At 41.5% G+C, this 12,792-nt stretch overlaps 1 protein-coding gene across 1 annotated transcript; it reads left to right on the forward strand.

Annotated features, from left to right (window-relative positions):
* The first annotated feature begins 7,083 nt into the window (after positions 1–7,083).
* On the forward strand, positions 7,084–8,333 carry CCR10 (C-C motif chemokine receptor 10). The gene is made up of 2 exons (XM_075351758.1): positions 7,084–7,119; positions 7,272–8,333. Exons 1-2 carry the CDS (start codon positions 7,084–7,086, stop codon positions 8,331–8,333), a joined length of 1,098 nt encoding a protein of 365 aa, XP_075207873.1.
* Positions 8,334–12,792: the final 4,459 nt, after the last annotated feature.

Consider the following 12,792-nt stretch of genomic DNA (forward strand, 5'->3'; position numbering starts at 1 on the left):
ACAAAAAACAAGAATCATTACAAATTCAAAAAGCCACAAACACATGGACTTAAAGGAGCTATACTCCAAACATAACTGCAGGGAGTTTCCCAGCTGAGCAACTGAGAGGGAAAATCCCTGCATGCAAATAAACTGAAAACAACCACAGCAAATGACAAACTCAGATAAGAGTAAAAGAACCAAACAGCAAATAAAGAACAAAGCACTTATCTGGGGTAGATGTGGTGTAGAGCAGAATAAAGCAGGCTGGTGAACAAAGAACAACTGACATCCGGCATAGCCTGCTATCAGACAAGGATTTAAATAAGCAGAGAGTTAGCAATGGAAATGCCCATTGCTCAACACACCTGGTCTATGTCCAAACCATTCCTGGCCTAAAGAGGGAGCCTCCCAGCAGCCAAAGCATAACTGACATTCACAACAGTACCCCCCCTCCTTGAGGAGGGGTCACCGAACCCTCACCAACGCCACCGGGTCGCTCGGGATGAGCATGATGGAAGGCGCAAAGCAACCTGTCCTCATGAATGTCAGAAGCCACAACCTAAGAGTTATCCTCCTGCCCATAACCCTTCCATTTCACAAGGTACTGAAGCTGACGCCTACTGCAACGGGAATCCAGAATTTTTTCAACCTCATACTCCAGATCCCCTTGTACCAAAACAGGGTCAGGAGGCGCTGCTGCAGGAACTGTTGGCTCCACATGTTTCTTCAACAAGGACTTATGGAAGACATTGTGAATCTTAAATGACACAGGCAGAGTCAAACGGAAAGATACAGGGTTGATAATCTCCGAAATCTAATAAGGTCCAATAAATCTGGGCTTAAATTTCGGAGATGGAACTCTCATAGGAATATTTTTTGAGGACAACCACACCATGTCCCCCACTTTAAACCGGGGACCAACAGTCCGACGCCGGTTGGCAAACTTTTGGGCAGTTTCTTGGGACTGAAACAATTTATCCACTACCTGCCCCCAAATCTGCTGCATTCTGTTTACCACCGTATCCACCCCTGGCCAGTCAGACGCCTCAAGCTGCCCCGAGAGGAACCTGGGGTGATACCCAAAATTGCAGAAAAAGGGGGATACCAATGTGGTAGAGCTAGCTCTATTGTTAAGGGCAAATTCAGCCAAAGGCAAAAACAAAACCCAGTCATCCTGATCGGCAGAAACAAAACACCGTAAATAAGTCTCCAGGGTCTGGTTAGCCCTTTCAGTCTGACCGTTGGTCTGAGGATGAAAGGCCGAGGAGAAAGACAACTGAACACCCAATTTGGAGCAAAAAATCCTCCAAAACCTGGATACAAACTGCACCCCTCTGTCAGAAACAATGTTTTCGGGAATACCATGCAAACGAACAACATGTTGGAAAAACAAAGGCACCAACTCTGATGAAGACGGCAACTTAGATAGGGGAACCAAGTGGACCATTTTGGAGAATCTATCACAGATCACCCAAATCACAGTCATTTTCTGAGAGACGGGAAGCTCCGAAATAAAATCCATAGAGATGTGCGTCCAAGGTTTCTTAGGCACCGTCAAAGGCAATAACAGCCCACTAGAATGTGAACAACAGGGCTTGGACCTAGAACAAACTCCACACGACTGCGCTCCGTCCTATACCAGGCGCTCTTGTCATACCAATGAACAAAAAACAAGAATCACTACAAATTCAAAAAGCCACAAACACATGGACTTAAAGGAGCTATACTCCAAACATAACTGCAGGGAGTTTCCCAGCTGAGCAACTGAGAGGGAAAATCCCTGCATGCAAATAAACTGAAAACAACCACAGCAAATGACAAACTCAGATAAGAGTAAAAGAACCAAACAGCAAATAAAGAACAAAGCACTTATCTGGGGTAGATGTGGTGTAGAGCAGAATGAAGCAGGCTGGTGAACAAAGAACAACTGACATCCGGCATAGCCTGCTATCAGACCAGGATTTAAATAAGCAGAGAGTTAGCAATGGAAACGCCCATTGCTCAACACACTTGGTCTATGTCCAAACCATTCCTGGCCACAAGAGGGAGCCTCCCAGCAGCCAAAGCATAACTGACATTCACAACACATATAGCTTAGGAGCTTTCTCACAGGGGGGATGGTTTAGGGTAGGCAGGGGGGTGGCCATTATGAGTCATTGGACTTCCCCGGGCACTGAAGCCAGCCACCTGGGGGCGGGTTCCACTTGGGGGAGAGGTAGGAGCACACTCACACAATCACTAGACAGTCTACCCTGGACACCAGTTCTGGGACATGACACTATCACCTCTCTTCTATTCATGAGGCCTGCGGCTTGGAGCGGAGCACTCAGTCGAGTTCTTCACTGCTGGAACGGCAACTCTGACAAAGGACTTTCTTTTCTTGTTTCAAAAACTGGTGACTGCTTCTAACTTATCCGAGGTTGACGGAGCCCATAACAGCGAGTGATCAGTACTACCCGGGCGAGTAAGTAAAGACACCTGGAACCTCAGCATTTGACTCGGACTCTTATTACCGGTGTCGCCGTGCCGTGCCTCGACGCTAAAGCCTACACCATCACTACTCCCCTAATCATCCTCCCCAGGGCCTGCTCCACCTGTGGGGAGCAACACCTCTGCTGCTACTACCATCCACCCCGGAGGACAGCGACAGCAGCGGCAGCACATCTCTGGCCGCGTACCACAGGTGGCATCAAGACATTCTTACTACTACCCCCATCATCTTCCCTCCTTATTGGTGTACACCTCAAGGCACGAAGTCAGGAAGGCCACTGCGACATCTCTGATCATCATACCAGCCCGGTGACGAGTAACTCAAGTATGAGATGCCGTGCCTGATCCCCCCTGGCCCCTGGGTGCTACACTGACTGCACAGCCCCAGCACAGGCCACGGTCAGCAAGGGGGCCACTGCCTGCGTGCTGCAAGAAGCATCGAGGGCCACTGCTGACATTGCTTTACATAGGACAGATTCCCGGGTGCTCTGCAGATGGGAACTCTCTATGCAGCTTCTCCAATGATCAGCTGCTGCCTCTGATTGGCCGGCGGCTGATCATTGCAGTAGCTGTATACAGAGCTCCCATCTGCACAGAGCCGAGGAATCTGTCATCTGTTATAAAATGATGTCAGCAGCCTCCAGCACAGGTAGCAATCAGCAAGAGGATCACTGCCTGTATGCTGCAAGAAGGATCAGGGCCCACATGTCGCCTACCGGCAGCGTCTTAGAGCACTGCACTACAGAATGTGTGGGAGGGTGTGGAGGAAGAGGGCGGGGACTCCACACACTGTACCCGCCCAGCAGGGCGGCAACATGATGTGGCTGGAAAGCCTGTCAACAATGTCCTGCTCCTGTAGACATTATGACACAAGAAGCAGCAAAATCGCGACAGGAGCTGTTACATGGGGGGCTGACAGCAGGGCAGGTAGATAGTTACCACCTACTTACCTGCCCCTATGTAGCCCAATAGGGAAATTAAAAAAAAAAAAAGCAAAATAAGCCAGATAACCCCTTTAAGTGCAAGTTGAATTTCCAGAAGTTTGAAATTTCACACAAATTCTGACATTTTATGATTTGATTCGTGGGTTGCAAAAAAACCTTGCTGAGTACCATTTCCCATGATTGGTAAGCATAAGAGATCGCGCTAATGTCATTTTGCATTGCCAGGTGGGCCTCCTCATAATGCCCTGCAGCTATGATCATACCTTGTACAGTGGTGGTCACAAATTAGCGATTGCCAGTGGAGCACATTTTGTATGGCACGGTATGAGTTGTTTTACATTTTCAGAGTGACTGGATAAGTCTCTCTCTTATGTAGAGTGTAAGCTCTTATCATCAGCAGGGTACTCTGTCTTTTTTTTAGTGTGTAAGCTCCTATGTTCAATAGGTATCCCCCCTCTCTTTTTCTCCTATAGAGTGTAATAACATTGTCAGCAGGGTATGCTCTCTCTCCTCTGTAGAGTGTAAATTCTTATGGTCAACTGATTCTCTCTCCTATAGAGTGTAAGCACTTATGGCCAGTGGGGTCCGCTCTTTCTAGCCTATGAGGGGTAAGCTTGCCTGTAAATTATAAGCTCTTTTGGTCAGTGGGGTCCTCTCTATCTCTTTCTCTCCTGTAGAGTGTAAGCACTTATGGTTAGTGGGGTTATCTGTCGCCAATGGTGTGTAAACTCTTAAGGTACATGGGGTTCTCTCTCTTTATTGCCTGTAAATTGTTAGCTCTTTTGCTCAGTGGTGTCTTCTCTATCTCTTCCTCTTTCTCTTGTAGAGTGTAAGCACTTATGGTAAGTGGGGTCCCCTCTCTGTCGCCTATAGAGTGTAAGCTCATAAGGTAATTGGGGTCCTCTCTCTCTTGCCTGTAAAGTGTAAGCTCTTATGGTCAGTTGGGTCTTCTCTCTTTCACTCTCTCTTTTGCCTGTAGAGTGTTAGCTCTTATGGTCAGCAAGGTAAATCTGTCTCCTCTCCCTCACATGTATTTTCCAAGAAACTACTAGCTTTTCAGTATTGAGATTCGCTCAAATTTATTCAAAGCAAATCAAGTTTTGGAGGAAAATTTGTCAAAGTGAACTCACCTCTAGTCGCTGCCAATATAGAGATCAGCAGCCGCTAGCAAACACTTCTAAGTTGTATCATACAAAAGAAGCTCCAGGCAGACACTCCCTGCATATTAGCAGGTACCAATCACTTAATAGTGTGAAGAGAATGAGGGAGGGAGTTGAAATGTTGTGCCCCCAAAGACCATGGTGCCCAGAAACCTACATACTCCCCTGACCCTCCCCTTGTTATGCCATGTGTACACACAGAAAATGGAACTTTTATGGTTTAGAAAAAAAAGTAATATTGGAGTTGAAATTTGAATTGAGCTGATTTACCCAATTGAGGGGGAAATATTTGATTTGCGTCAAATAAAATAAGTGCAAATCATATCTGTTCCGCTGCTGACTCTGCTTTTCCCATCCTGACCTGCTGAGTTCAAACTATGCAGCACTGAGTGTCCCTTAAGAAGACAGGAGTGGTTTATACCCGCTCTGTCTTCTCTACTGCAATCACAAAGCATATGATGTGTATTGTATGCTGTATAGTATATCAGTAAAGAGCCGGCTGTTGGTCGGTACCAGGGCGAACTTACAGCCGCTGGTCATTGTGCTATAAGCAGTGACTGAAGCCACAGTATGTGCTGACTAGTTTCCTTCAGCTTCTCCCAAGTCCCATTTATTGAGAGAACCCCAAGTAATATAGTTAGCATGTGACTGTATGTAAAGATCTAGCCTCAACAGAAATATGGGGGAATCCTGACAGTATACACTACCGTATGCTGTCACGATTCTGCAGTGTGCAGCCACATTGAGTGACTGCAGATCTTTGCCTCAAACCTGGACAACTGTTTTAACTGCTTCCAAACATAGGACACAATAGTACACTCTATATCAAGTTCGCATATATGGTATGAGCTCAGAAGCTTAGCCTGCACCATACCCGGGAGATGCAGCCAGCATTACACAGCTAATGGAGAAAAACTTGGCACTCTTCAAGTTGAAATCCAACAGAATGTATTCATAAATGCAATTCACAGTGAGAACGTAACATTTTGATCTATTTATAGACCTTTCTGAGATGCCCAGATTGCCATCAGAATGATGTACAGGAAGTATCATAGCTACTGGGGAGGCAGAGGGGACCATCACTCCAGGCCCTGTCACATGAAGGGGCCCACCCGGACACATGGCCACTTCTATCATTTGTGTAGAAGCGGCCATGGCACTTTGAGTTGTCAGAGAAAGGAATACAGTGGCGTACTGCCATTGGTGGCAGGCCAAACAACTCCTATAGGTGCCATGAGCTGAGGGGGCCCACCGACCCCAGCATCTGATTCAGCTGGATGTGCATCCAAGGGTACACATACAGCAAAAATGCGTCGAGCTGCAGAGACCCGTCAGGTTCCTGCGCTGAAAATGGGCCCACTGTTTAAGGAAATGAATATTCACTGCTCCCAAGGCCTATAATCTTCGTCACCTTTAGGCACTGAAGCTGAGAAGCGTTCAGGATTAAGGGGTGGGGAGCAGTGAATATTCAATTTCTTTAGTAGCAGCACATGTGATCACTCAGGTGCCAGCACAATTTAAAGCCTGCAGCAGGGAACGCAACCTTTCCCCGCCACCATCGGAGGCCTCATGATGCGATCACAATGAGCCGATGGTTGCCATGGTAGCATAGGGTCATGTGATGACTCCTGTCGCTATCATGACGTTGTTCCTGTTACAGCTAGCAGAGCAGCAGCTGTAATAATAACATAGCATTTCTCCTGATCTGGGCGATGCTGCTCTTATCAGGAGAAATGAATAAGCGATCAGACTGCTGATCCTTATAGCCCTCTAGGGGAACTGGTAAAATAAAAAAGCAAAAAAAAAGTTTAAAAAAAAAATAAATAAATAAATAAAAGTTCAAATCACTCCCTATTCGCCTCATTGAAAATTAAAGGGTTAAAAAAATAAAAAATTTACACATATTTGGTATTGCCATGTTCAGAAATGCCCAATCTATGAAAATATAAAATCAATTAATCTGATTGGTAAACGGCGTAGCGGCAAAAAAAATTTCCAAACTCCAAAATTACGTTTTTTAGTCGGCACAAATTTTGTGCAAAATGCAATAACAGGCGATCAAAACGTAACATCTGTGCATAAATGGTACTATTCAAAACGTCAGCTCAAGATGCAAAAAATAAGCTGTAACTGAACCCTTTATCCTGAAAAATGAGAACACTATGGGTTGAATTTTTTTCCCCCTTAGATAAAGGTAAACCTATACATGCTTGGCGTCTATGAACTCGTATCGACCTGAGGCATCACACCAACACATCAATTTTGCCATACAATATACACAGTGAATAAAATACCCCAAAAACAATTGTGAAATCATATTTTTGTGCAATTTTTCCACGCTTAGAATTTTGTTTGCCATTTTCCAGTACACTATATGGTAAAACTTAAGATTCAGTTGAAAGTACAACTCATCCCACAAAAAACAAGCCCTCATATGGCAAGATTGACGGAAAAATAAAAAAGGTACGGCTCTCGGAATAAGGGGAGCAACAAAATAAAAAGGAAAAATGGATAATCATGCAGGGGTGAAGGGGATAATTGTGGTAATAAAGTGCAGCATGATCCACAACACACAGAGATGCTGAAACTTAGAAGCCTTGCTGAGACAACTCCTTTAATTGCCATACAAGCTTAAAAGACTCTGCATTGCATCCAATAATTAATAAAGATGTTCTCTTTCTTCTCTCTCTTACAGACTTCAGAGTACAGCTACTTCACAGCAGATTACTATGCATCAACAGATTATAACAATAATATTCCAGAGATCTGTGATGTGAGCGCCATACATGAATTCAGCAAAGGCTTTCAACCATATGTACAATGTCTTGTATTTCTGATTGGTATATCTGGCAATTCTTTGGTTCTTTTGACATACGGATTTGCCAAGAAGATAAAATCCATGACTGATATCTATTTGATTAACCTTGCAATGGCTGACCTTCTTCTGCTCTTGACTCTACCTTTTTTATCTGCCAGCGCAGTTAAAGGTTGGGTATTTGGAAACGAAATGTGCAAAGTGGTACAAGGTGTGTATGCCATTAATTTCTTCAGTGGCTTCTTCTTCCTGACCAGTATAAGTGTGGACAGATACATTGCAATTGTCCGAGCAGTTGAATCCCTTACAATGCGTCAAAAATCTATTTACAAAAGCAAGTGGGTCACACTCAGTCTTTGGTTGATATCGTTTTTACTCAGTCTACCTGAATTCTTTTTTAGTCAATCCAAACTGCACGATGGATTGTACATATGTAAGATGATATTCCCAGAAGACATCACAAGAACCGTCAAGAGCATGTGCAACTTTTTTCAGATATTTCTTGGTTTTGTCATTCCTTTCTTTGTGATGGTCGTTTGTTACTCCATTATTACTCGAACCCTTCTAACTGGCAGAAGCTTTAAGAAGCACAAAGCCCTCAAGGTTATAATCTCTGTTGTGGTGGTCTTTGTGATCTTTCAGCTCCCTTACACACTAGTAATTTTCATGGAAACCACAGACTTTCTAGGAAGTCATCAAATGTCCTGTGATGTCAGAAAGAGTAAAGATATTGCCATCATCATTACCAGCAATTTAGCTTTCACAAGATGCTGCCTTAATCCAATCATCTACGCATTTGTTGGGGTAAATTTCAGGAAAGACATCTTTCTCCTACTGAAGAATTTTGGTTGCATCTCTCGGGCCACCTATGCTCGGTACTGTGGATCAATCAGAGACTCTCGCACATCAGTAATGATGGACACCAGCAGCTTTACATTGTAGGTACATTGGAAAATACATCCCGTCTCTCAAACAAAGGCAAAATTGTATGTCGTAAAGAAAAGAATCCTATCGAGTAAGGATTCATCCAAATATTCTGTGTGGAAAAGTCTCATGGTCTTTACCTTCTATAACTTTTTAGCCATTTCAGGTCACCAATCAACCAAATCAAACCAACAGAAAAACCATAAATATTTACCATGAATACTGATAATCTCTTAAAAAAATTATCTATTTGGGTAAACAATGTTTTGAATATAATGAATATACTAATATACGTGTATTAGTTTCAGAGAGGCGAAAAAAAAAGTAAAGAAAGGGGAAAAACTCACTATTTGGATTAGCACCACTCTTCTGTACTGAGCGAGGTTTTCCTGTCCTGTAATAAACATCTGGGGGCATCACATCAGCCCCAGGGTTGACAACTTGACTTTCTATTTTTTTTGGATTGTTTCAATATTTTTTACGGACACATTGGAAAACTATTATGAATGCTTATGATCACTGATATATATCTACAGCCCATGATTCTGTTATAAAGACATTATCTGCATTTACTGTTAACTGTAAAATGATGATAATTACAATGAATAATCTGTATAAGTTCCTTCAACTTAAAAAAAATCACAGACTCCTTAATTTATTTTTTACATTTTTTTTACAACTGGGTAAAAAAGGGTATTACTTTTGTAGACTGTCCTGGAATTTCTCGACGGTTGGCAACTGTGGTCAGCTGCTGCATTCACATTTTGTGAGAAGTCTACTGAGACGTCTACTGGATATTGATCCCAGGATACCAGGGTGGAACACAACGCTGAGTACAGAGGAACAATGCTGGTCCTGGAGGTATTGCATTTTTTTTATAACTCCGATATTAGCATTGATCCTGGTCCCTGCAGCTCCATACTTGGCTTAGTGTTCGAAAGGATAGAGCTTTCTTTTTCTGTGTTTTATCATCACTAGTCTTTTTTCAGTAGCTAATCCAACCATTTTCTGTCTATGCATTAGCTGAGAAGGAGAGGTCGGCTGGTTTAACTATTAAAATGAGCCAGTCAGCAGCCCACCGTCACATGCAGCAACACTCATGTGACAACAAGGGAAAATCTTGTGTTGAAGCCAAGCAAAAGTGGCAATTAAAACACCATTTACACAGGTGGTCAAAATTGTTGGTACCCCTCATTTAATAAAAGAAAAAACCACAATGGTCACAGAAATAACTTGAATCTGACAAAAGTAATAATAAATTAAAAATCTATGAAAATGAAAAAATTAAAGTCAGACATTGCTTTTCTGCTTCCACAGAAGTTAAAAAAAAAATAAAACTCATGAAATAGGCCTGGACAGAAATGATGGTTCCTTAACTTAATATTTTGTTGCACAGCCTTGTGAGACAATCACTGCAATCAAACGATTCCTGTAACTGTCAATGAGACTTCTGCGCCTCTCTACAGGTATTTTGGCCATTCCTCAAAAGCATACTGCTCCAGTTGTCTCATGTTTGAAGGTTGCCTTTTCCAGACGGGATGTTTCAGCTCTGTCAAAAAATGCTCAATAGGATTAAGGTCAGGGCTCATTGAAGGCCACTTCAGAATAGTCCAATGTTATCCTCTTAGCCATTCTTGGGTGTTTTAGCTGTGTGTTTTGGGTCATTATCCTGTTGCAAAACCCGTGACCTGCGACTGAGACCAAGCTTTCTGACACTGGGCAGCACATTTCTCTCTAGAATCCCTTGATAATCTTGAGATTTCATTGTACCCTGCACAGATTCAAGACACCCTGTGCCAGATGCAGAAAAACAGCCCCAGAACATAAGACAGCTTCCTCTATGTTACATAGTAGGGACAGTGCTCTTTTCTTGATATGCTTCATTTTTCCGTATGTGAACATAGAGCTGATGTGCCTTGCCAATAAGTTCCATTTTTGTCTCAGATGTCCATAGGACATTCTCCCTGAAGCTTTGTGGCTTGTCAATGTGTACTTTGCCAAATTCCAGTCTGGCTTTTTTATGATTTTTTTTTTTCAACAATGGTGTCCTCCTTGGTCGTCTCCCATGAAGTCCAGTTTGGCTCAAACGATGATGGATGGTGCGATCGGACATTGATGTTCCTTGAGCTTGAATTTCACCTTTAATCTTTTTAGAACTTTTTCTGGGCTCTTTTGTTACCATTTGCATTATCTGTCTCTTTGATTTGTCATCAATTTTCCTCCTGCGGCCACGTCCAGGAAGGTTGGCTACAGTCCATTGGATCTTAAATTTCTGAATAATATGTGCAACTGTAATCACAGGAACATCAAGCTGCTTGGAGATGGTCTTATAACCTTTACCTTTAACATGCTTGTCGATAATTTTCTTTCTAATATTCTGAGACAACTCTTTCCTTCGCTTTCTCTAGAACATGTTTAATGTGGTACACAGCATGTCACCAAACAGCACAGGGAGTATCTGTAGCACTGTATACAGGCCCACTGATTGATTACAAGATTGTAGACCCCTGTGATGCTACTTAGTGGACACACCTTCATTTAACATTTCACTTTTGTCACATTATTTTCAGGGGTATCATCATTTCTGTCCAGGCCTGTTTCATAAGTTTTATTTTTTAAAAAATTCTGTGGAACCATGGTTGAAAAACAATCTCTGACTTTCATTTGTTCATTTTCATAGATTTTTTATTTATTATTACTTTTGTCAGATTCAAGTTATTTCTGTAACCATTGTGGGTTTTTCTTTCATTAAACGAGGGATACCAACAATTTTGACCATGTGTGTATAATACGAGTACATTTGTAAGCTCTGTATATTTATTTTTTCAAACACTTCTAAACATATTTTGATTTGCGGATAACCCCCTTAATTATAATGAAAGAGGCAGAATTTCATATACTTCACCAAAAGAACACATCTGGGACTTAGCTTAGCATGTCCAAATCTAATCTAATTGCTGGCAAGGAAACATTCTGGAATATATTGCTTTCTACTGCAACGGTATTAGATTTTTAGATTTAATATTGCTTTAAAGGGGTATTCCCATCTCCAAGATCCTATTCCATTATGTAGTAGGTGTAATAATAAAAATATTAGCAATTACCTCCAATTAGAAATGTAGTATAGTTCTTTAGATTCACTATGTCACTTACCTCATGTTCAGGGCATTGCAGGACCTTTAAGTATTCATGGTTATGACCATGAGCAACTAACTAACTGTCACTATATGCGTGGTCATAACCATGGATACCTAAGGTCCTGCAATGCCCTGAAGATGAGGTAAGTGACAGTGAATCATCAAATCATCAAATGCAGGTTTTTTAAAAGTTACCTCTGAAGTGATTTAATGTAGACTAGTTATTTTGCTGATTTTTTGCGCCATTTTGTTAAACATACAACTTTCTATGCTAAACAGTTATAAAATGGGTCAAATGAATAAAAGCATTTTTCATTTTGAGCAAAACTGATGAAGCACATGCACCACTGTAATAATAATAAATAATAATAATAAATCTTTATTACTATAGCGATTTGCCACAAAAAACAGCATTAGACAAGAGTGAGAACTTACTTGAAAAAACCCCAACAAAATTAGAAATCAAGCCTAAGACTAAATAGTCTTAAAATGTGCCAGTTTATCGTAGTGATGAGAGGTTTGATCAGTTTGGTACATCTCGAAACTTTGCAGTTTAAGTTTACACCACCTATTAGTTGGCTTAGCTTCTGCCAGAAAATCCATAAAACTTTGGCACATCTTTTGGCATTTGTAAAGCCACATTCCTGGTTGGCAAAGCCAGACCCCTTTTCAACTTAACCACATCCTTTGTTGGATAAAGCACAGAAAGTATTAAAAACACAAAAATATGTGAACGTCATGAAATATAGTTTTTCTTCACAATTAGTTTAATATTTCTCTCCTATTATTTCTCTTCGAGGTCCTTTTTCTTCAGGTATTTTTGTCACATAATGAAGGAACTGCATAAAAAAAACCAGGCAAACTGACAATGCCATGAATGAAGGGCAATACTTGGATCAACTAAAAAAAATCCACAGAACAGGAAACAAAAATATATAATTAAACATGCGTCTCTATATGCCTTTTTTTTCCTTACTGCAATGCACTCTGGTACTTCTATGTGGTAAACAGGCAGAATTTGACTTAAAAAGGAAATCTATTAAAAGACAAATGTGACCGCTAAATAAATAATTTTACTTTAAACAAAAGCCTTCTATTTTTTGTCAAATCTCAACCTCACAGTTTCATAGCTTGTAATTATGTATGGTCAATGTATGGTTATATATGGGCCAAGTCTAGCTTTGCTGCTGCCTTAAAAGAAAACTAAAAAACACCTCTCCCTAGAAACAAAATGGCTTTTTCTACGTTAAATGTAACATCCCTATAGAGCTTTTGTGCAATTTTTCTGCAAACAATGCCATCATTATGTTTTGCAACAATAAGATTGTGAAGGTCATCAG

Source organism: Anomaloglossus baeobatrachus, chromosome 5 (assembly GCF_048569485.1).
Source record: "Anomaloglossus baeobatrachus isolate aAnoBae1 chromosome 5, aAnoBae1.hap1, whole genome shotgun sequence".
NCBI lineage: Eukaryota > Metazoa > Chordata > Amphibia > Anura > Aromobatidae > Anomaloglossus > Anomaloglossus baeobatrachus.

Bases quoted from the DNA above. Each gene is read 5' to 3' on its own strand.
- CCR10 (XM_075351758.1), top strand. From the start codon at position 7,084: ATGGATAATCATGCAGGGGTGAAGGGGATAATTGTG. The intron at 7,120-7,271 runs GTAATAAAGTGC...TCTCTCTTACAG, and splicing joins GGGTGAAGGGGATAATTGTG to ACTTCAGAGTACAGCTACTT.